General features: G+C 40.5%; 4 protein-coding genes across 5 annotated transcripts; 2 read left to right on the top strand and 2 right to left on the bottom strand.

Moving 5' to 3' along the window:
- The first annotated feature begins 496 nt into the window (after positions 1–496).
- LOC139780248 (periodic tryptophan protein 1 homolog) lies at positions 497–4093 on the top strand. The gene is made up of 11 exons (XM_071718819.1): positions 497–1417; positions 1485–1543; positions 1904–2019; positions 2105–2281; positions 2420–2527; positions 2644–2818; positions 2901–3059; positions 3137–3245; positions 3307–3397; positions 3483–3716; positions 3781–4093. The coding sequence occupies exons 1-11, from the start codon at positions 1349–1351 to the stop codon at positions 3939–3941; spliced, it is 1458 nt and encodes a 485-aa protein (XP_071574920.1). The 5' UTR covers positions 497–1348; the 3' UTR covers positions 3942–4093.
- Positions 4094–4115: 22 nt separating this feature from the next.
- Positions 4116–8284, bottom strand: Rybp (ring and YY1 binding protein). The gene is made up of 3 exons (XM_071718833.1): positions 7604–8284; positions 6726–7191; positions 4116–6571 (listed from the first exon to the last, which is right to left on the bottom strand). Exons 2-3 carry the CDS (start codon positions 6900–6902, stop codon positions 6245–6247), a joined length of 504 nt encoding a protein of 167 aa, XP_071574934.1. The 5' UTR covers positions 6903–7191; positions 7604–8284; the 3' UTR covers positions 4116–6244.
- A 301-nt stretch (positions 8285–8585) lies between these two features.
- Nclb (no child left behind) lies at positions 8586–22436 on the top strand. Of its 2 annotated transcripts, XM_071718804.1 has the most exons (14): positions 8586–8726; positions 9165–9463; positions 9763–9891; positions 10415–10603; positions 10734–10891; positions 10953–11316; positions 11433–11556; positions 11645–11833; positions 11904–12274; positions 12612–12898; positions 17616–18205; positions 18430–19290; positions 19598–19716; positions 19970–22436. In XM_071718804.1, the coding sequence occupies exons 2-14, from the start codon at positions 9461–9463 to the stop codon at positions 21488–21490; spliced, it is 4905 nt and encodes a 1634-aa protein (XP_071574905.1). In that variant the 5' UTR covers positions 8586–8726; positions 9165–9460; the 3' UTR covers positions 21491–22436. The 2 variants fall into 2 exon arrangements, with proteins under 2 accessions (XP_071574905.1, XP_071574906.1); XM_071718805.1 differs by lacking the exons at positions 8586–8726; positions 9165–9463 and having other exon boundaries at positions 9783–9915.
- On the bottom strand, positions 14309–16120 carry LOC139780258 (uncharacterized). Its single transcript, XM_071718835.1, has 3 exons — positions 15813–16120; positions 15344–15446; positions 14309–14595 (listed from the first exon to the last, which is right to left on the bottom strand). The coding sequence occupies exons 1-3, from the start codon at positions 15883–15885 to the stop codon at positions 14430–14432; spliced, it is 342 nt and encodes a 113-aa protein (XP_071574936.1). The 5' UTR covers positions 15886–16120; the 3' UTR covers positions 14309–14429.
- Positions 22437–22582: the final 146 nt, after the last annotated feature.

The following is a 22582-nucleotide window of genomic DNA, read 5'->3' as shown; positions in this document are numbered from 1 at the left end:
AAACGCGACGAACCGGCTGCGGTTCGTTTATTCAATTAAATCGGCGGACGAGGGTACGTTAGCTTCCCCGTCTTTGAATTTTTATCCAAGCAGAACAAGAGTTTTGCTTGGGTAAAATCCTCGTACTGGGTACTGGGCCTTCCCACCTCGCCAAGGTCGTACCCATGGGAAGGAAGTACTTTACTCTGTAGTAATATAAAAACAGGTAACATAGATTGATTAAACAAAACCACAATTAAGATTGAATATCGTATGCACATTACGCCGCGGTATCGAGCACGTAAATCTCGCGAAGGTAAGTACTATTAATGCATGCTTTGCACGATAAGGAGTCGCGATTATACGCGGCACGAAATACACGAGTCACAAAAATAAGAAATATTCACGAACGAGCGTTGTATCGTTGTATCACAGCGTGCTATTTACTTGAATCATTTACTTGAATCACGATACGATTTCACGTTGTCACTCGGCCCTCTTTCCGCTCTTCGAAAAGAATCGGGGATAATCGCACGACAATTCCGGCACAGCACACAGCACGTTCAAAGCACGACACGATTCGAGATATGCCGCGTAAATGAATGCCACGCACATTCGATGGTCCAGCGACATATGGCGGCCCGGGCCGGGACGAGCGATTATCGCCCGCGAATATCACGACGAAACTACAAATCACTCACGACACGTCACGACTCGCAATTGCCGTACGAGGTACCTTCGCCTCGACGCCCTCGACATCTCCGTCTCGAGCGAGCGACACATTAATTCATTCACGACACTTGATACACACTTGATGCAAATTATTGAGCGCCTCGTCGATTATTCCCGCGAAACGAGGAGCAGGAATGCCAATCGCACGAACGAGCGCGCGTTCCGAATCAGCACCCACGGCACGGAGCACAAACACTTGACACCTGTTCGAAATTTATCGGGAGAATGACTGATTGTGAGTAATATCCGCAGGTGAGGGTACTCCGAGCGTCGGCAAAACAAGTATCAAGGCTGTCTCGCCGATGGAAATGATCGTCCGCGCGCCGACTTTGCACGTACGTTGCTGCGAAATCGGCGGACTCATTCAACGGTCGCGATCGCGGTATTGCGACTGCCAAGGCCGAGGCCGAGGTGCCGACTGCCGAGTGCCGCGTGCCGCGTGCCTCGCCGACGCGCGGCGGCGGGCGGCGAGAGCGGCCGAACGTGATTCGGCATTCGGCCGGATTCGAAGGCTCCCGGCTCGCACGTGCGGGTTGAAAACCTAACCTCGATTCTGCCTCGATAATTAACCAAGGAGGAAGCTTGGTAAAAGTTTTATTTTGAGCAATATTATGCATTTAACAAATTTCTAATAAAGATGGAAGCGAATATCATATCTTGTACCACCTGGGTGAAAAAAGGCGTTGCCGCGGCCGTTCCGGAGAGGGTAAATAATCCTAACGATATTTATATTATACCACATTTGTCAAAAACATATATTATCTGATTTTTAGGTTGAATTAAGGCCCGACGAGCTCGAGAAGATTATAAAGGAGACGCAAGCCACTTTGGAGTACGTAATAAAATAATGCATCTCGCGCAAATTAGTCATTTAAATAATTATATTAATCAAGATTTAAATAACACAAATTTGTTCATTTGAATTTGCAACTTTGTCTCGTTTTATTTTTATAATAGTCTCTAATATTCTGTCTTCCGTCGAGAATTCAATTCCTGAGTTTGAATTTTTCAATTTGTAGTTAACTTCAGATTGTTCATCTCCTATCAAAATATATTTTTCCGATAACTTCAATGATTTTTTGAGAACGTTGAAAGGCTCATATCTCAACCCTCTATTATACATCTATTGTTTTCTTGCAAAAGCAAGATATAATGTTTAAAAATTAATAACTTGTAAGAATTCTTTTTATAGAAATGGTGACGATTCTGACGAAGATGCAGCTGCCTCCAAAGCACAGTTTAATACAGAAAGTAAAGGAGAATCTTCAACAGCTGATGAATATAACTTTAAAACTTATGATAATGAATGTAAGGGACAAGTTTTTAAATACTAAATTGCTGAATATGTAATAAAAATGTATTTATATGATTCTTTATCTTTGTTTTGTTTTAGCTGGCAATATGTATTGTCACATCAGTAATTTAGCTACTTTTGCTGGAGATGGCAAAGATCCTCTTGTAACAAATGATGAAGAAGATTCGGATAAAGAGGACGACATTATCAAGGCTGATGATAATTTGGTGTTGTTTGGGCACGTTGAGGGAGACGCTAGCATCTTGGAAGTATTTGGTTTGTATAATATTGATTAAATAAAGCAATCTTGATCTAGATCTAGATCTAGATAATTTTACTTAAATAATTATGTAGAAAATAATTATGTATATAGATTTCCTGTGGAATTTATGATAATTTTTTATATAATTGCAGTATATAATGAAAGAGAAGGATCTTTTTACTGTCATCATGATATATTGTTACCTTCGTTTCCATTATGCATAGAATGGCTTAACTATGATCCTACCAATCCCAAACCAAGTGAGTAATACAACGGCGCAATACATTAGAATTATTTTTAGAGAAATTATACACTATATTAGCTGTAGAGAGAGCTGAAAAGATATATAGTTAAAGATTTATACTTGTGTTTTTAGGTAATTTATGCGCTATCGGTAATATGACTCCCATAATTGAAGTATGGGATTTGGACTTAATAGATTGCTTAGAACCAGCCTACAAGTTGGGTCATAAACCAAGTAAAAAGAAGAATAAAAAACGCATCGGTCACAAAGATGCAGTTTTAGATGTGTCGTGGAATCATAATTATACGTTAGTTACTAATTTCAGAAAAAATATAATCAATGCAATAACTAATTTTATAATTATTAAGAACATAGAAATCTTGTTGCAGACATGTTCTAGCTAGCGGTTCGGTCGATCGGACGGTCTTATTATGGGACTTGGAAAATGGTAAACCTGTGAACAAACTGGGTCCGTTCGGCGAGAAAGTGCAAGCGCTAAAATGGCATCCACAAGAAACCCATCAGTTGTTGATAGGTTGTGCAGACAGGTATGTTTGATTATCTTATTACGATGTGAACATTTATATCATATACATAGATATCTGCATGTAATATATTTTTTCAGATTAGTAAGATTATTCGACTGCATGAACGAGGAACTTGTTACAAGCTGGAAGGCATCGGGAGAAGTGGAAAGAGTGTTATGGAATCATTACGACGAAAATTACTGTATTGTACGTTTTACATGTGTTCTAAATTTAATTTTTTGTCATATATATAACAATTTCTTTGCAGGCTAGCACGGATAATGGTTACATAGAATACTTTGATGTAAGAAAACGGAAACCATTATGGCAAATTAAGGCCCATGAAAAAGAAGTTGCAGGTAAATAAATCTTTTATTACCCAACTTGTTTTTTATAAACATATGCATTATAAGTTCATAAATTTTACTTTTAATTTTTGTCCAGGTCTTTCTCTTAGCACATCGTGCCGAGGCCTGTTAGTCTCTTGTTCGAACGATGGTGTAATAAAAATATGGGATATAGATCAAAAAGATCCTACTCTTATATGGGAACAAACGAATAATCTGGGCGCTATACAATGTCTCGCGGCGAACCCAGATAATGGATTTGTGTTTACTGTTGGCGGAGATAATAAAGAGCACAATTTCAAAGTGCTGGATCTCATGGAGATATCTACGGGTATGTACAAATAATTTCTAATGCATTTAAGTGTCATTGAGTTAGTTGTTATTCTGATTAATAGTACGAGAGAGATTTGTGAACCGCGTCGCGTCGAAAACTTCTGTGAAACTTGAACGAGAAGAGACGATGGACGTCACCGAAGATATGGAAAATATGGAAATCGAAAATTCGGAATCGTCGAACAAAAAAAGAAAATTGAAGAATGTACAGTATAAAGATTGATTACAATCTTAATTATATTACATTAAAACATATTAAAATAAAATTTCATAGAAATTGTAAATAAACGACACTTTTGTTATGCGTTTTTTTTATACAGTTAATCTATAACATTGGCATAAAAATTGTTTAGGATAAATGTGTTTACATATCTAGTTGATTGATTATTAAAACACCTTTCGTTTCCGTTTCTCGAAAACATGATTTATTGTTTCCCTGTTAACAGTGTAATTTTAACCCCATAATTATTTTTCGGGAATCTTACATCATGTAATGTAACATTTTTGTTGAAAACAACGTACAGTATTTTATTCAGGTGGCCGAATTTTTACATTGTACGAATAATCAATATAACGGTCTGGAGAGATCGTTTCGTAAAAAGAAAAATATCTTTTTAATAAAGCGGGCTCCCCTGATTCGCAGTGCCGTAAATTTGTAGTGGGCAACAGCATTTACTTAATATCGAATAAACAAGAGATTATAAGATGCACTTAGAAATGCCGAATGCGTTAATTCAAAAGAATTCGAAAATTTAGTACAGACTTCAAAATACGTTGTTTACTCGAAATTCTCATGTTCTATTAAAATACAGGTAGATTTGCGCAATGTAAAAATGAGCAGGTTACACATGTACGACAAAAAGAATTTGTATAACATATACAATTCCACAAAATTGTAAAAATATCATTTGCGTGTAATTGTTTCTTTAAAAGTGGTTGATGACCTGATTATTTGTCGATTAGAAATCCATTTGTAAAAGCTACATGGTCTTACGCAACAACTCGTTTGATTAAGAATTCAAGATATCGACGATACCGAGAAAGCAAGTCTGGGGGGGGCAGTCGTGAGGATTCTTTTTACAGTTTAATATTACCAAATACTTGGCGATATTATTTGTTCCTCGAGTATACAATCCTTGATTTATCTTATTAATCGTTTAATTACTCTGATACTGAGATAGGTTCTTATACTTACTTTCATTTTTAATGCAGAATCATACTACAATGATCTCGATAGTGTAGAATTATCGAGCGTGATATTAACAATGTTGTTCTGTTAGAAACCTTTTCTGTTCCATTTTATCCGTTTATTTAAATTGCCATGGTCCTTGCAGCTGCGATTTAATTTTGAGTAAATACAAGTGTTCACTGTTATGAAAATTGGTGGGCAGTTACAAATGTGGTAAAAATAATGAAGTTCAACAATTTGTTTTGTGTGTATACACATTTGCATTTTTAAAGAAAGTGTTACGTCTTTTTATTCTACAGTCTTAATTCGCTTATTCGCTGAAAATGAAATTTTATCTTCTTTCTTTTTCTTTTATCAGGGAGCGTTGTTTGAATATTCAATACGCGAAGTACATGTATATTACATATATGAAATTTTACGTTCGATCTGTACATACAATTGCGATTAAACATTTTTGGGCATATTATAAATTAATGAATTTAACTGTGCTTGATAAAAATGCAGACTAAATTAGCGAATCATGGAGATCAGTAAAATAATTTTTCATTATTTAAGTATTTTATGTTTCAAGAAAATTCATCTCAGTGACGAATTAGAATGGAATTAGATGTACATATGTACCAGTGCCAGTCATGCTGGTAATTGAATGGAAAGAAAATCAACAATGCGATCGATATCTATATATACATATATGTATATACAGATATAGATATATATCGTCGTACGTCGTTGGTCTTGCTAACAAATTCCGAACAATAATCGCCTTACGACGCGCTTTCTGGCAGTGGTCTCGCAAATTCAATAAAAACCGAGGATATAATCAACAATGACTCGTAAAGTTCCGTTTCACTGATATTTACAGTGTTTGCTTTCTTCCCTATTTTTGCATTTAAATCTACCGCAGAATACGTTGATAGACATTTTAAATAAATCAATAAACATTACAGGATAAAAGAACGACGTCCGTAAAGTAAGCGGTCTTTTAAGTACATTGATTTTTTCGCAAAAAAAAAAACGCGTAGAGAAGCGATGCAAATTATTCAATATTTTGTGCAACGAGTAAAACAGTGATATACAATGTACATATATCCCTATTCTGTTTTCCTTGAATAATGATATACGAATCATGCTCAGTCAATAATATCCCCGACAGCATAAACTGCCTGACCTCGTTGGGTTCGTCATACAACTTGCGACGCATAGTCAAACGAGAGAAGAACGACTGTCAACAATGGTCGCTCTTGTCTAGAGGATGTACAGTTGACCATAGAGGTTGACATACATACAATATATTAATTAGAATAATTCATACACACATATGTAACATTAGCATTAAACTAGGCGTCGGTTCCTACATCGAGACTTCTCGAGTCCTGATTCGAGTCGTGCTGGCTCCCGCCTTCGGAGCTCGCGTTGCTCGACTGATCCGAACCCTTCTTCACTTTGGGCTTATACTCCGTGATAGTGACGGTAACATTGTTGACCGTTACCTCGTTCGATTGCGCGGTGCTACGGTCGATATTTTTCAGACGCGGCGGATGCCTGTTTTTGCGCCTCAGTTTATCCAGTTTGCGTTCCTTCTCCTTGACGCCGCTGGTCGTACTACCGCCACTCCCTTCTTTCTTGCCCGGTTTCAGAAGTGGTACATATTGTTGCTGCGCAACCTGATGATATGACAATATTGATTACGTATTAAACTCCGATATCGAGATAATAGCGTGAGAAATAAATTGAACACACAAATAGCTGCGTACAAAAATAACAGATAAAAGAGGCTTGTTCCCAAGTATACGTACATTGCAGAATTATTAGACTGACCTGTTGAGCTACCAATTGGGGGTTTATGCGGGGTTTCCGCGTAGAGGTTCCTTTGCGGACGTCACACATGAGGCACTTAAATGCTTCCGCTGTATTCCTATAAGTGCAGACACTGCAGTCCCAATAATTTTCTTCCAAAACCTTCGCCTGACGTTTTCCGCTTCCCGAATGGTTCATTGTTCGTTGAAGTCAATTGTAGAACGCTGTACCTTCTCAAAAGAAAGTTTCCCCTCTTTTGAGGCACCTTCGGCCTCATTAAATTTTGCAGTTTTGTGAACACCGGATAATTTCCAACAGAGCGTGACTAAGGATATGCAATAAAAGCGCTAGACAAACGTCTAAGGTAACGTTCCGTACATCAACTAAGCGAGATACACAATAGTCTGTTATAATCGATCGCTCCGTATTGGCCACCTATGTCTCTATATTGTATCACTCTGACATTACACATTTTCTTCCAATGAATCTGTAACAGAGAAATAGTCTCGTTAATGGAATACATTCAAAAACATTGCAAGAGATGTTTCTATATAATCTTGTGTTATATTTAGCAATCGCAAAATATTATTATTTATAAAACTATGAGTTTATCGACACATCTTGTAAGACTATTATTTAGATTGGCATTTGAGATGAAACCGGGACACCTTGAGAAAAGATATTAATAAATACTTAAAAAAGACAGCCAAAAATGGATCGTGTCTCGATACCTATTTAACTTGAAAAGACATAATTGAATCTCAAACTAGTTTCTAAATTAGCAATCGTTACACAAGGAGTTTATAGAAGAAAGCATCGAGACTTTAACAACCGACATGCTACCGCCTCTATTTATCACTACAGAATTGACCTCTCATTTACCCCAAGAGTTAACTCACATTATTTACACCCGCCGTTCACCAATAGTGAGTTTGCTCGCGCTGGTAAACACCGAGGATTCTCTCCAGTGGAACGTTCAGTCCGGTACTCTCCTATCCCCTCTCAGCACAGTAAAATCATCCTGGATTTAACGTTCTATTATCGGGCAATGCTCTTCCTATATTGTTTACACTCTCCTCGACCAAGGCGAGAACTCGCTTTCGTCTCGAGACGGATATCGTACTCTGTCTGATCCGTTCAGCGTTGAGTTTGCTCTCCCCGAAGCTTCTCTCAAAACCCCGCTTCCGGAGTTCCTCGCTCGGCGACGACGTCCCGGGGTCGTCACGCACTCGTCAGGCCCGGAGTCCCGCCGGCGACGAGGTCACGGGTCGGCGCATCCTCCCAACGACGAGGCGAATGGAGCTCGTCGGCGCATCGTCGCGCGCGTGTATGCCAGGGTGTGTGCGTGTGCGTGTGCGTGTGCGTGCACGCACGTGCGCTCGCGCTCGCGCTCACGCGCGTGTCGTGTCAATAGCGTATAGCGTGTGCGTGCGCGCCCGTTACACGTTACACGCGTGTCCCACCGCGAGTGCCCGCTGGTCCTCCGCGTTCGCGCATTCCAGCGTCCTGGCGTCGTCGGTCGTCACTGTCGTCAGCGACACGGGGCCAGCAGGGGTGACTGGGGGGGGGGGGGATGAGGGAATCTCGCGGAACGTCACGAGGAGGAGGAGACCTGGAGACGGTCGTGATCCGTTCGAGTCGCGCTACCGAACCTGCCGTCGACCGTCCGTCATGCCAGCGTGACGAGCGTGCTCGTCGACGTCGACGATCGTCCTGGCGAGCGAATACTGGCGGCTGAGGGGGGGGGGGAGGGGGGAGGGTGCGTAGTGCGTACCTCGAAGCGCGGGAGGACAAACGGCGTCGGACTCGGTCGGAGGTGGAGATGAAGGTGGTGATGGAGGAGGAGAGCAAGAGGAGAGGATATTGACAAACAATCCGGTGGCGATTGCGTGCGGCGATCGCGCGACTGCTCGTGTTCCGTTCCGTTCACGGCGGTCCACTTCCGCTCGTTCCTCTTCCGCCATCGACTGCCGACGACTTGCATCCTGCAACCTGCAACCTGCAACTGCCTGCAAGGGGATTGTAGATTGAATAAATAATTGACGTTTCTCTTTTCCTCATTTTTTGTATTACAATTGTAAAAAATACATATTTTTCTTATATCAAGGACTTTATATACACACATATCAATTTATATATAATTTTGAAAATTATCAATTATCGATCGTGCTTTCTTTCGGGAGCATTCTTCTCGTAGACTTTTACTTTCTGTCTTTCCCTTCTTTTTACTCTTTACTTCCTTTTCTCTTTCTTCGATATCTCTGTTTACATCCACGTCGCGATCGGGAACATCGGGATCGGAGTACTCGAAATTATCGTCCGTACCTGGCATCAGCTCTGGCACTTGGCAGAATGTTCTTTGTAGCTGAACTTTCTGCACTTTTTATCTTTCCCTCTCTCTCTCTCTCTCTCTCTCTCTCTCTTTCGCTCCGTCTAACCGTACATCTATTTCACTTTGAGCGCAAAAAGGGTAACAGCAAAAGGCAAAAGATATCGGAGTTGGAGGTTGGAGTCGGAGCGCTCGGAAAAGTCGGAAAATAATCCACTGGCGGAGTGCAGCTCGGTGCTCGCCAGTGCTCGCCCTGCTCGGCGCGCGTTTCGCTACGTTCTTTCTCTCTCTCTCTCACGCCTCTCGTTGCGTTTTTGCGATAGAGTCAGGTTTCAGGTTACGGTCTCTCGACCCGCTTAAATGTGATCGCGAGAGGGAAAGTTTCTTGCCGTTCTTCTGCCGTGTTACTTGGACGCGGACAATCGACATGGTAAGTGCGACACGCGGCAGCTCTGACATTCGCTCAGCACTTAGGTTAGCAGGTGTGAATAATGGGAACGCAATAAAGCGACTTTCTTTCGAAATTGTATTCAGATTGCAAGTAGTCGCGGTCGGTCCGGTGAGTCCGGTCACGGCGGTCACGCAGCTACGTTAAACCGCGTTCGTTGTTTTGACATTTTTTTTCTACTCCAACTTTGAGTTTAACGCATAAGTATGGGAGGTCTATAGTCCAACATCGAATAAGCAGATGAGTGGTATTACTTTTAGGTTGACTATTTTATTTTTTAGGATGTTCCAGATGGTATAGACAAATCATGGGATCATCCATGGACCACCGAAGAGATGAGGAAGAAGAGGAGAGAGTGGAGTCTAGCGGGTGATGCCGGACTTCTCAAACATCTTCAACAATTTTCCGAAGTATGATCTGTCGCTTTGCCGAATGTAAGATTGGACGGAGGAGAATATAGTTGTAGCAATTTGTGCCATTTCTGTAAATACCACCTCTTGCTTGATTATATTCTCTTCTGATACTTTGTCGATTTTTCAAAATCAAAATTTATTGACAATTTTTAACGTTGATAACTAGGTCAGTAAAGTCACTTGTTATTTGTTTTCGATCGTCAACAGTTTATCTGAATTATCTGCATGAATGATTAAACACCAATTACTAACGAAATTATAAATTTTCAATAATTGACAAAGTATCAGGAGAATATAATTGAGTAAGAGGTAGTATTAATAAAAATTCAAGAATTGCTGAAATTGAAAGTTTAAAAACTTAATCCGTAAAATTTTAAATTCTCGAAAATTGACAAAGTATCAGGAGAAATTAGTAAGAGTTATGCACTAATAAAAATTCAAACATTGCTAAAATAGAAGTTTAAGAACGTACATTCATATTTGGCAGTGTGTTGCACTTTGATTTCGTGTAAAATTCTAGAACCTGGTGTCCAAAGCTAACAAGACTCAAGCTGCTCTGGATACATTAACGACGCAATTAAAAGAAACCGGGATACTGGTGGATAATGTTACTAACACATCCTTGGCTTTGGCCAATACCCAATTTATTGAAAGCCGTGTGCAGGAAGATGATATAGAGATTAAAAAGAGTTCTGAGGAAAAGCAGGAAGTAAGCACTTGTTTTTAAGAATTAACGTTTTTCTATATAATAATATATTTCATTTTTAACAAATATTTTTGTTGAATCCATGTCTTTCAATATTTGGATGAAATCCTACATTTTTATATTATCTTATTAGAATGCGAAGACTCAGGATTCGGCACCGGAGAATCTCTTGGCTAGCATAAGCGAGAGCGTTAAACAAGGTTTAAACATAATGGATGAAAAGTACAAAGTAATGGATGTGGCTTGCAGTGACAGCGAGGAAGAAGATGAGGGTGGTGCTGTGGTATTTAGGTAGTATTCTTGTCGCCATTATAGAAAATTTATTTCGTGCTAAAATTCAATCGGTTTACAGTGTCATTGTGGGACCCAATGATCCATATCAAGATCGGCCCTTGCCGTACGTTATCGGCTCCGATAAGTGGGTAGCGTCGAATAAGATAGGTTTAGAGAGCAGCAGCAGCGAATCCGAACAAGCCGATGAAGAGAGGGAGGAATCGGAAAGTGAGAAGGAGGAGGATGCGGATACGCGAAAGGTGTTTAACAGCCGACATAATACGGAGATAAATATAGCGAGATTGTCGTCCTCCTCCAGCGATTCGGATAACTATAATGATCACAGCAATAACATATCTTATGGGAATAATAAGGCGGATATTTTATCTCAGAATAATATAAATTCTGCTTCGGAGTCTGCCACACCTAATAATGTATCAAAGGTAATTAATCTTGTAAACTTCGCGATATCTGATATTTAATGTGGAGATTTGATGATTTTTAAAGATAAAACTTTATATTTCAAAGATGAAGTAATTAGTCTCTTTTTCTCTTGCAGGCGTCGAATGAAACGACGCCTAATTTTGCAGAAGAGTTAGCCAAACGATTAGGCACCGTTCGCCAAGCGCAGAAACCTGCTGCTGTGGATGAAACCAGTGAATCGTCGATTAATCGACTTAAAGGTATGCAGTTAACTGCTGACTTTCGTCACAAAAATATAAGTTGTAAATAAAATATTCGCGAGGTTTGTTGACTGTTAATTTTTCTCAGATGATCTGTTTGCGTCCGAGAAGGATGAGGATGTGTTCAACGGTTCTGATAATTTGTTTAGTGATAAAAAGGGTCTCTTCGACGATCAGGTGTCTGCAAATCTGTGGAAGGAGAATCCGATCAAATCTTACAAGAATAGTAATATTATACCGGCCAGTATAGACGTGCCGCCGCCGATTAGTATAGTTTGTAAGTATTTTTATACTTGCGTTCTCGTTTCACAATAGATTTATCTTCTCTAATTCAACCGTATTTTTAGCGACAAAGCCAAAGTCAGCGATCGACGATCTATTCGCCGATGCCGATTCAGAGGAAGACTCGGATGACATCTTTTCGTCGAAGAATGTCGTTAAAAAACGCACGAAAGAACCTCCCGCGAGCGATAACGCCCATCCCGCGAATGTGGACGACGTGCCGAATGTGCCGAAGAGATTCTTGGACGTTATAACTACCAACATCGCCACGGGTAACGTCGCCACGAGCACACCAGAATCCAACGTCAACGCCACAAGCCTGTTCAGCGACAACGAGAACGATGATGCAGATCTGTTTGGCAACTCCAAGAAGCAATCTCACACACCTGCGAGTGTGCCATCGTCTATAAATACGACTCAGGAACCAAGTAAAAAGGTAAGCTGCCTCGATAATTTTTTATACAGTCAAATTTGACGAATGTTCAATCAGTACATTTGCTCTCTTATTGCTAATTGAATTAATTTCACTCAAATATAATTCCTAACATTGCATGAATATTTTTATTTAATAATTTAGACGTTCATATTATATAATACTGATCTTCTGCGATAAGTAACGAAACTTAAAATTATTAAACTGGTTTAAATTATATGAAGATAGAATAATACTGTTATCTTATTCTTATGATTTATTATAATTATAGTATTTTATTAAATATTATAATACAGGACAAAATCTATTTTTGAGGAATAAAGGCTAAAATAAATTGCAGAAACCTGTTGGAGGCGAGTGGATACTCGGCAACGTTTTGACATCGGACATCGAGAGCAAACTGTCCAGCCGGATAATGCAACGACGACAAGAGTCGTCTGAATCTGACAGTGACGCGCCAGGAAATTTTGATAGCGCGACGAGAAGCAACATTGAGTCAACGTCCGCAGTCACGAATCGCAGTTCGCAGAATCCCGCGGATGATATATCTGCAATCGGGACCGCCACCAACAGCAGCGGGATATCGATGCAGCCGCCGAGCATTGATAACACTGGATCCGGTTTGTGGTAAGTCATTGTTCTTTTTTGTTAATTTAATTTCTTTTCAGATTAACTAGGTCATTCTACAATTGAATAGATACATATCCCAGTCGCTAAAATTATGCTGAATATTTAAAGATCCCTATCGCTCCCTTTATTTTTGACAATCATAATATTTCGTCGCTAGCACGTATTTTAAAGCGGTAATATTTGCGCTAAGCTATTAGATTTTATATAAAAACGTTGAATCCACTTGAATACTTAGATATTGAATGTATAAGGAGACATCAGTCGCGCGCATTAAACGTAGACATTAACTGCTTAAAATGAATGACTCTCAGGTTGTTACATTCCGCGAGTGGAAACGATCCGGTGACACACGATACCGACGTTTCCCGAGGTCAGCACATAAACAAAGAGAAGAAGCGTGGCTTTATTGCGTACTCACTCGCTGGATGAGCTAACGCTGCATCCAGAATGCAAATGAGAATCGTCAGTGTCGTTTCTCTGCGCTAGCTGCGCCCGAGAATCATCTGGAGAGATAGTTAGCGCATTAAAGAGAGGGAAAAAAAAGGAAAGTCAGTTTCTTATTCCGTAAACGTGGATACCAGCGTACGCACCGCTCTCTTTCAGCATACGCGTGCCAAATACTTATGGTGTCATTGAATTGATGACCCCAAACATTAGTCATTCGCCTTGCCCATTACGCGCGCTATGACGACGTAGTACTCGTGTAAATACCGTGGCTGGACTGGCTAGTTCAAGGCGAGCCTCTCTTCAACACGGCCGAATGTATTGCCTGCCGCCTGTAGTTGTTGGCTCTAGCTTGTCAAGAAGTGACGATCGGACACGCAAGAATTGTGAGTGAATCGGTATGAAGTGATTAAAAAAAAAAAAAAAATTTAGTTGCAAAGTATGCAAACTATTGTACATGAGGATCTTATCGGGGATTGTTGCAGACTATTCTTCGAACTTCGACGAATGGAAGACAAATAGAAAATGCGAACGGCGCAAGTTGTGCTTTGATTAAATTCGTGCCAAAAGTTTACTCGCTTTCTTGAAAGGATACTGTAGTTTTCCGCTGACTCCGAAAAATGAATGGTAAGCAAGCAAGAATTGTAAGGCAATGAAAATCAGTCAGGTGAATGGATTCGAGCGAAAGCGGCGTTTACTCACGTTAATGCCGTGCCGGATCGTGTCGGAGGCAGTATGCTTCTTCATTCAGCTTGAAATTTACGGAAAAGTAAAGATTGCTCGAGAGGGAAGTGGTTTTTTGTGTTTTTGTACAACGGAAATGTGAACTACATAGCATAGTGAGCTACAGAGAATACGTATCCGGATAAACTAGGTTGCACGTTATCGCGCGAAAGACGGATAAATTCTTTATCCAGTCTCGCTAAACGATAGGGAAGTGGAGAGGTAGAATATTCTGATGAATTATGAGAGGAAAAATTTATTTCTGACAATATTTCCTTATCTGTCCGAAAAATATGATTCGAAAGTTTTTATTTATTTCCGCGTTATTATTAGCTAATAAGTAGAGGTAGAGAATGGCCCGTTACTCGAATCCTGTCTGTGGCAAAAAGTATGGTAGGTCAGCAACTTCAGGGTAATGTCTACCCTTACAAATCGGTTGTGCACAGCAATCTGGAAAAGGTTTGCCTGGTCTTTCAGGCATCATACCAGTAGCTTCCTGCCCAGGATTACAAGCCATTGACGGGCATCTGGAAAGAAATGGAATAAAATTAGATTACGAAAGAGAGATTTTATAGAAAATTTACATTAGCGATTGAAAACGCGATGGAATCTTGCAGTTGTGCAAATTCCATTGCGAAATACGGAGTGTGCTGTTAATTATTTGAAATATATCAATCAAAAAACAAAGATACTTATTGTCAGAAATGTGAAATAATATGAGATTTTTTTATTATAAATGCTCTCTCGCGATATATTTCATTTAAAGCCGTTAACTTTACAAGTTTGTTAGCAAATACATCGTTTCCCAGAAATCATGTACTTTCTCTGAGAGACACAGAGTCAAAATATAATAAAACTAATTTTTTTTAATTTCTAAAGTTTTTTCTCTAATTTTTTTTCTTGTAACCGTTTACTAATTTGAAAGTTCGGTAAATTAAGCTTCAGCATCACCCGAAAAATTTATTGTTCCTTGCATAAATTAAGCACGTTTTCCTCTGTTAATTTATAATTTAGGTGTCTAATCACATATTATTGTCATTGCTTACGTCCCGTGAAGATTAATTGATTTGCATTAAAGCGAGGATCGGAATAATCAAAAGATCGTTGTGTACCAGCCAGTTTTCTCGATTACAAGATTAGGCATTAAAAGCCGTCATTTACGTGAAAGACGAATTTTTTTTATTCTTTAAATAGAATTTTCCGAGATACGTGAAATCTTATATCTATTATAGTTAAGTTAAGTCAGATATATAATTATACGATGCTTTGACTTACGGGGCCATAGTTACTTGACCGTATGTGTCACAAATCAACTCCATGCACGGAGCAGCCGTGTGTTTACCCACACTGACCACTTGTTTTCCAAAAAGGCAGCCACCTAAAAGCATATCTGTGTGAATGGTAAAATCCGAAAGTACTGTCCGAAAAATATGATTCGAAAGTTTTTATTTATTTCCGCGTTATTATTAGCTAATAAGCTACATTGGTTTCGGAATGATCCTAGTCGTCTAATTTGCAAATCTGCCAATGGATCTGTCATTGAAATATTGAGGTTGCACATAATGGTGTGCACGTGTACGATAATCTCTTCACGTAGCAAGTCTTTTGAGAAAGTACTAATGGCAATATCGTGTCGTTTATAAATTGGCTAAATTATTCTACACACATTTGTTTTACAGTGTCCGGACGTAACAATGTCTTTACCTCAGCGATAATCTCCTAATCGGATAATTATGCAACATACCTCGTACTTGCGTCGCAGAGTAAGCCATCCCGCCGCAGATCAACATCAAAATCGCGCAGATGTAACCGTTCATCTTGCTTTCTTGCTTAGGGAGTCACTAGGAAGAAAAGACGATATTAAAATTTTGAAAAACCACCTTTTATATACCGTTTCTCCTTCTTTCTGTCTGGAGTTGAATGAAGAGTTAGAAAAATGATCGAGAATGAAATAACAGACCCGAAGTCTAAAACTATGTGTGTCAGAGGTCTAAAACTATAAGTGTCGCTCTGCGACGTTTTCCGCCCTTTTTATACCCGAAATGGCCAGAACCCCCCGCGCGAGATTCTCATCACTTCCTACGCGTCTTAAGGGAAGAGGTTTTCTAGAAGTTTCTAGAAACGTAGTTTTGGGCCCATCTGAGCCTCAGCCCATCAACGGCCGTCCGATGACCGTAGGATAAACCAAATATTTGTATTGACCTGAGCGTTCGCTCGGAATTCCGAGCTAGCGAGCGTCGTCTAAACCGTTCAAAAATTCCAACGTGGGTCGTCGAAATTTTAGAATAAAATTTCCGTACGCAACAAAGATAACAAAGAACAAGGATCAAGTTAGCATTAGGCTCGCCGACATTAAATTAAACACGACCTCTTATGACCTCTTTTCAGCATCGTTGAACATAGTGCAATTATCCTATTTTACTTCACACGATGCATTAATTATTAATTATATTTGTGTCTTTTGCGAAATTTTGCTGAATTTAGTATTCAGTTCTCTGTATGTTTTATGTATGTGCGAAACGTGCCCTGATGGAAAACATTTTTTCAGTTTTAGCTAACCGAACGTCCCCCGATTGAGATTCGGCTCACTTTGACACAGAATGGTCAGAAAAAGACAATGATAAGGCGTTTATTTGTCGTAGCGATTTCGATTCTTTTTCGACGGAAATGAAACGAAACGGCAGGAATTTCTTATATCTCGGGATCCTTTGTTCTCACGCCTAGCACTTAGGTTGTTACCTCACTGCTCCACCGAATTTCTTATATCTATTTTTATATCTCCTGTTCCGTTTCACGGAAGAATATTGAGCGCTAGGTTGAACTGAGAAATAGTTCTCTTTCTTCTGCATTAAGATGCCTATTAAGGAGCCTATTAAGGAGCCTATTAAGATTGATAATCTCAAAAGGTCATAGACGTACATATTCTAATTGCCTCTTCACCTGTAATCTCGTCGAGGGAGTGATAATGGAAATCAAGAGCGGAGAGATTTATAAACAAATCTCTAACCCACGCGCGCGTAAAAAAGGTCGTAATAAAAAGTAAAACACGAGTTACTCCGCGATAAAGCCACCCATCAGAAGCGCTCTTAGCTTTTTGTCAATTACAGCGTATCAGACGCATTATGCATAACATCAAGCAAGTTTCGAGGTTGTGGATTATTTATCGCTCAGCGCTGGAGTTCAGATTAAAAAATTTTTCAGCAAATAGAAATTTTCGTTAGCTTGAATGCTCTATCCATGAGTGTCCATGACACAAGGAATATGTATCGAATGACAGTCGAAAAGTCGCTGAAGCTAAATGGCTATTTATTTTCCTCATTTTTCAATAAGTACAGAATGAAACGAATTAAATATTACTTTGTAAAAGAAACCCGTCACTTTTATTAGCGCCTGATGGAAAAAGAATTATAGAAGGAATAAAATAAAATATATATTATTTTCATACATATACGTGCTATTTATTTCTGGTTTTGATTGAGAGACGAGTAGTATTATTCATCGCTCAGCTCATAAAATAAGAATACTCAGTAGCCTTTTTTTTCCTCAGGGTGAACTTCCAGCCGGTGATGTCCTCGACGAGGCTCAAGTCCGAGGATATCTATCGCGAGCGTGTTACCAGTGATAGTCTGTTCGCGGCGCGAACGCATCATCCCGCCAACGTCAATTCAGCGAACGCTAACAGTGACAACCAGCAACAGCAGCAGCAACAGCAGCAGCAGCAGCAGCAGCAATCGGGACAGGAGCCACAGGATATTTCGTCGGTGTTGTCACAGGACGACGTATTCGATAACGACGACCTGTTCGGACCGCCGCCGTTGCCCAGCAAGTCGGACTCGAAGCGAGCGGGCAAGTCGAAAGTCTCGTCGCTCTTCGACGACTCCGATTCTGGCGACGAACTCTTCTCCGCCGCGAGCTCCGGCTCCAGATCGCAGAAGAGTACGGATTTCCACGCCACGGCGTCGTCGAGCGACCGGACGAAGCCAGCCCCGAAAAGTGGCGGCTTGTTCAACGACGACGTGGATATATTCGGCGGCAAGGACGCCCCGGACGTCGATATATTTGGGGTGGCATCGAAACCGAGCTCGAGGGACGCGGCCCCGAATGACCTGGACTCGGTAGCGCCGAAGAGCAACAAGGGTAAGTTGAGCACATGCACAAAACGCTGTATTTTTACATAAAAGTAGTAAAAGACTGTTTCATTTTAATTCGAGGATATGAAGGACCTTGTGAATGTTTGTTAGAAAATTTATAAATAAAAAAATTTTATAATTACATGTTTTTCCGTAAATATTACGCTTTGAAATTTAAAAAATTTGAAGAATGTGCTTGATTAAAAAAAAAACTGTTCAAATCCTCGTTAGATAATTCAGAAAACACGAGGATGGAACCAAAGAAGATCAGCTTGTTTGACGACGATGACGATGATGGCGACCTATTTGGCGCGAAGCCGATGAAATCAAAGAACGAACGTAAGATTGATCTCTTCGAAGATGAGGATGATCTGTTTCTGTCGGCTAAGACCTCGATAGAGAAAGATACAGCAGTGCAACCAAAGACCGACGTCTCCAAGAACGTCTCTAGTCTCGAAACGGAAAAGAAGGACAGAAACGATCCTCCAGATTATTTAGACGGACTATTTTCAAAAACCACGAGACCCCGCAGTCTTCTGTTTGAGGACGATGATTACGATGATCTTTTCGGTAAGAAGGATACAGCGTCGCACGAAGGCGACCGACTGAAATCCAAAGAAGAATTCAGGAAAGACATTGCTAAGCAGGCCCAGAAACTTCTTGAAGAAAATAAAAGCCCGTTAGAGTCATCAAGTTTAAATCGTAACGTTAAAAGAACCGCGAAGTCAAGCGATTCCTCGGCAAGAAACGACGTGTATGAAGAAAAGAATGAAGCTGAAGTCAAGGAAACGCCTTCCAACGTCGAGGAAGACGGCACAGTGAAAAAGAATTCTCCACCAAGAACCCTGAGCATCCGGACGATCTCACCACCGTCCGAGGAACATGGCAATCAACAGGTATCCCGACGATTGGTGTCCGGCAAGATAAAGAACCTGATGGGGAAGATGGGTGACTTAAAGATACTCTCGCCAATGGATGCACCGCCGTTGTGGAGGAAAAGCGAGGATAAGACGGACGAGGACGAAGACGTCGTTGACCGGGACAACGGAGATCTGGGCATCAGTGGTCACGTTTCACCTCCGAGTGTATCAGGTAGTTACCGTTTAACAAGATTTCTGTTTACAAACATCTTAATTCTTTTGATCTTCAATCTTTGTCAGATGGAGAGAAATCTTATACATCACTAACTAAAAAGTACGAAGAAAGACAAATTTATAAATGATGTGATTTACATAACAACGTATGGATTACATAAAATTTTCAAAAGATATATTATTTTAAATTGTGATAAAGTCCATTATAGCGAATCGTAGGAGGATTAATATTTTGTTTAGGATATTTGTTAATCAAAATTTTTAATTGGAGCGAAGAGATAACATAAACAAATTTTTTTTTACAGAAGATAGCGCGCGGAAGGAATCCTCTTACTCGACAATTTCCACTGCTAGCAACGCGGAAGCGGCCATAAATTTCGATGATTTGGCTCAAGTAGAAACGTTATCCACTACCGCGTCCAAGGTTCTTATCAAACTAAACTATATTGATTTATTTAATTGAGTTATATTGTATTTTATTAAAAATTTCTCAGAACAAAGAAAACAAATTAAGACGAAACGTAAGCTCTTAACACATTTCTCTGAAATCGAATTTTCTTCTCTTAAGTACCTATATTCTGTTTTTAATTTTGAGATGTGACACTGTGTTCTTGAGATACTTTGAATAATTCACATTTTGTCTTTTCCTTAATTTATTGTGGCCATTTTTTTATTAGAGCCGAGTGAGGATCCAAGCGAAACGCCGTCCTCAAAGCCGACACGCCCGGAAATCCGCGCTGCGGCACAGCGGTATCGACTTCGACACGGTCGACAACGCGGACAACGATAATTCTCAAGAAGAGAGTCACACTAGCACCTACTCGTCCAGTAAAGACCCATCTGCCGCTCCGGCGATCAGCTCTTCCGATCGCTTAACTGCCAATGATAATGTTCAGCGCTCGACGGCCGATCCTTCTTCCTTGGACGACAGGTCCGAGCTGGGTAGCATCAGCAAAGAGAGCTCGATGAGCGTAAACAAGAATACTCTTCTGTCGCCGTCCACCGACGAGGAGGACCTGTTCGATGTACCACCAGATTTACCGGAAGATCCGCAGAAGGAAGATGCATTATTTGGCAGGGCACCGATACTCTCACCGATCGACGGTGGGCAATCTGACAGAACGCCCGTTGCTGTCGAACCTTTAATAGATACCGCGATCAGAAAGGTCGACAACATTGGTACTGACGTAAACGCGACGAACAACGAAAGTGATAAACAAAATTTTAGCGAATTGGCGCGATCGAACGTCGATACCAACTCAGATACGTCGAAGAGTACCAAAAAGAGAGATGATGCGCATAAGGAAGTGGCCGATGAGCGAGGTGAGGTGAGAAGAGCGTCCAGCGAGGAGCCGAGCGATCCTCTGCGCGACAGCACCCACGATCCACTGAAGGATCCTAGTCAGTTGTTCGCGTTTGTCACGAAAACACCATCGCCAGAGAAAAGTAAGGGATTGCTATTTTCTGAGCCGGATGACAGTCTCTTCTCCAGCGGCTCGGCGAAGAAGCCGAACGAGCCGAAAAAGGAGATCTTAGATTTGTTCGCGGACGATGACATGGGCGGCGATTTATTTTCCGCGGCGCCGTTGAAGAGGACGGTGAAAAAGCCGTTGCGGGACACGAAAATCGGTCTCTTTGGTGACGACGACGACGCGCAGAACGGCGAGGACGACAGTCTCTTCGGCAGCTCGTCCAGCAAAGCGAAGCTGGACAGTCAACCATCAAATCCTGCTTCAGCCGGTCGAAAAAAGAACATTTTCGACGATGACGAAGACGACGATTCCAGTTTGTTCGTCGAATCGTCCGGCCATTCGCAAAAATCGGATAGCGCATCGTTCTCGGAGCCTAAGCACGAATCTCAAGTCGACTCTCAAGCCAAGAGCTCGAATTTGAAAGATATCTTTGGCAACGCGCCGTGCGACGACGACGACGACGACGTTGATCTTTTTGCCACGAAAAAAGTTGTTCCTAAGAAAGTCGTCGCGTCGTCTAAGTCCCTGTTTGCGTCGGACGACGACGACGACGATGACGGCCATATCTTTGGCAAGCAGCCACCCACGTCGATGGAGTCGAAAGCGAGGACGACGACGATCGCGCCGAGTTCAAGAACGGTCGTGAAGAAACCGGTCACCAGGGACCTGAAAAAAACGGCCGAGAAGATCGTCGAGGACCCGCTGAGCCTCCTTCAAGACGATTAACTCAGTTTCCTTGAGATAAGTATCCGTAAGATTTTCTGTTAGCCACACGCTCAGCCACAAAAGTTTATGCGCGTCTAGGAAAGCGAGGAAGATGTTGAATGAAGTACAAAAATGAGGAAGCTTGCCCTTTGTTCTGCCATTTCTTCAAAGAACTGTTCATCACGATTGTACGTGTGCGAATGCGTGTGTGATTAAAATTAATTAATTTAACACGCTAATATGAAATCACTCAATTTTCTCAACATGACATAATATTCAATTTTCATATCAGACTTGTTGACGGGCATGTGTAATGTTAAATAATTTACACACTTTTAAAATGTCTTACAATTAGTCTTTTTATATTGTTTATTTTCGCTCTGAGATATTGTAAAATGTATGCGTGTGTAGAATGTTTGAATGCACTGAATAGACTTTTGTGGCTTAGGCGTATATATACATACATACATATATAAGTATATTTTATTTATATTTTGTTAGCTCACAAAAAATGTTGCCCGTATAATATAAAGCGTGTTATATGTTGGAGAACGGGTAGCGTGCAATTCGCGAGCGACGGAGAATATTATTTCTAGCTTATATTTATTATATCGCGAGACGGATCTGTGGATTATCTGTTTCTGTACGCGTGCCACATTAGAGAGAATATGTCTTGTCTTATTCGTTGACGAAGTTGCAATAGAAGGATATTCATCTTCTCCTCTTTCTTTTTAGCATTTATTCGAAATACAACGAACGTATAATTAGTTTACGGCGGTATCGAGAGATTTTAAAGAGTATCGTTGTGAAAGTCGCACTTCACTCGTGCAATAAATGTATATTTTCTGTACCATCCGCCTTGTTCAGCCTGCGTGTAAATTCATCTCGCCCTCCTGTGATTTACGTCATGTATATATTATTCTGATGAGTCATACACGTTAGTACAATAAAATTTATTCGATGACAATATTATCGCAATTCTTTTAATAATCCTGGATAATAAATACCATTGAATACCATTGAAGTTCCGCATCCGAGCCTTTGCGATTTATCTCGCGAAAGGTTTATGAAAATAAATGGTATGGTAAACTTCGCAAAAAAATACCTTAGATT

This window comes from Temnothorax nylanderi, unplaced genomic scaffold (genome assembly GCF_030848795.1).
Source record: "Temnothorax nylanderi isolate EJ_2023f unplaced genomic scaffold, tnyl_v1.0 TNYL_tig0269_pilon, whole genome shotgun sequence".
Taxonomy (NCBI): domain Eukaryota; kingdom Metazoa; phylum Arthropoda; class Insecta; order Hymenoptera; family Formicidae; genus Temnothorax; species Temnothorax nylanderi.
This window is presented reverse-complemented; position numbering and strand designations above follow the sequence as displayed.

Bases quoted from the DNA above. Each gene is read 5' to 3' on its own strand.
- LOC139780248 (XM_071718819.1), top strand. From the start codon at position 1,349: ATGGAAGCGAATATCATATCTTGTACCACCTGGGTGAAAAAAGGCGTT. The intron at 2,282-2,419 runs GTTTGTATAATA...ATATAATTGCAG, and splicing joins TAGCATCTTGGAAGTATTTG to TATATAATGAAAGAGAAGGA. The intron at 3,060-3,136 runs GTATGTTTGATT...ATATTTTTTCAG, and splicing joins TTGATAGGTTGTGCAGACAG to ATTAGTAAGATTATTCGACT.
- LOC139780258 (XM_071718835.1), bottom strand. From the start codon at position 15,885: ATGAACGGTTACATCTGCGCGATTTTGATGTTGATCTGCGGCGGGATG. The intron at 15,447-15,812 runs GTATGTTGCATA...ATATGCTTTTAG, and splicing joins CTCTGCGACGCAAGTACGAG to GTGGCTGCCTTTTTGGAAAA. The intron at 14,596-15,343 runs GTAAGTCAAAGC...ATTTCTTTCCAG, and splicing joins GGTCAAGTAACTATGGCCCC to ATGCCCGTCAATGGCTTGTA.
- Rybp (XM_071718833.1), bottom strand. From the start codon at position 6,902: ATGAACCATTCGGGAAGCGGAAAACGTCAGGCGAAGGTTTTGGAAGAA. The intron at 6,572-6,725 runs GTCAGTCTAATA...TCATATCATCAG, and splicing joins CCCAATTGGTAGCTCAACAG to GTTGCGCAGCAACAATATGT.
- Nclb (XM_071718804.1), top strand. The intron at 10,604-10,733 runs GTAAGCACTTGT...TTATCTTATTAG, and splicing joins GTTCTGAGGAAAAGCAGGAA to AATGCGAAGACTCAGGATTC. The intron at 12,899-17,615 runs GTAAGTCATTGT...TTTTTTCCTCAG, and splicing joins AACACTGGATCCGGTTTGTG to GGTGAACTTCCAGCCGGTGA.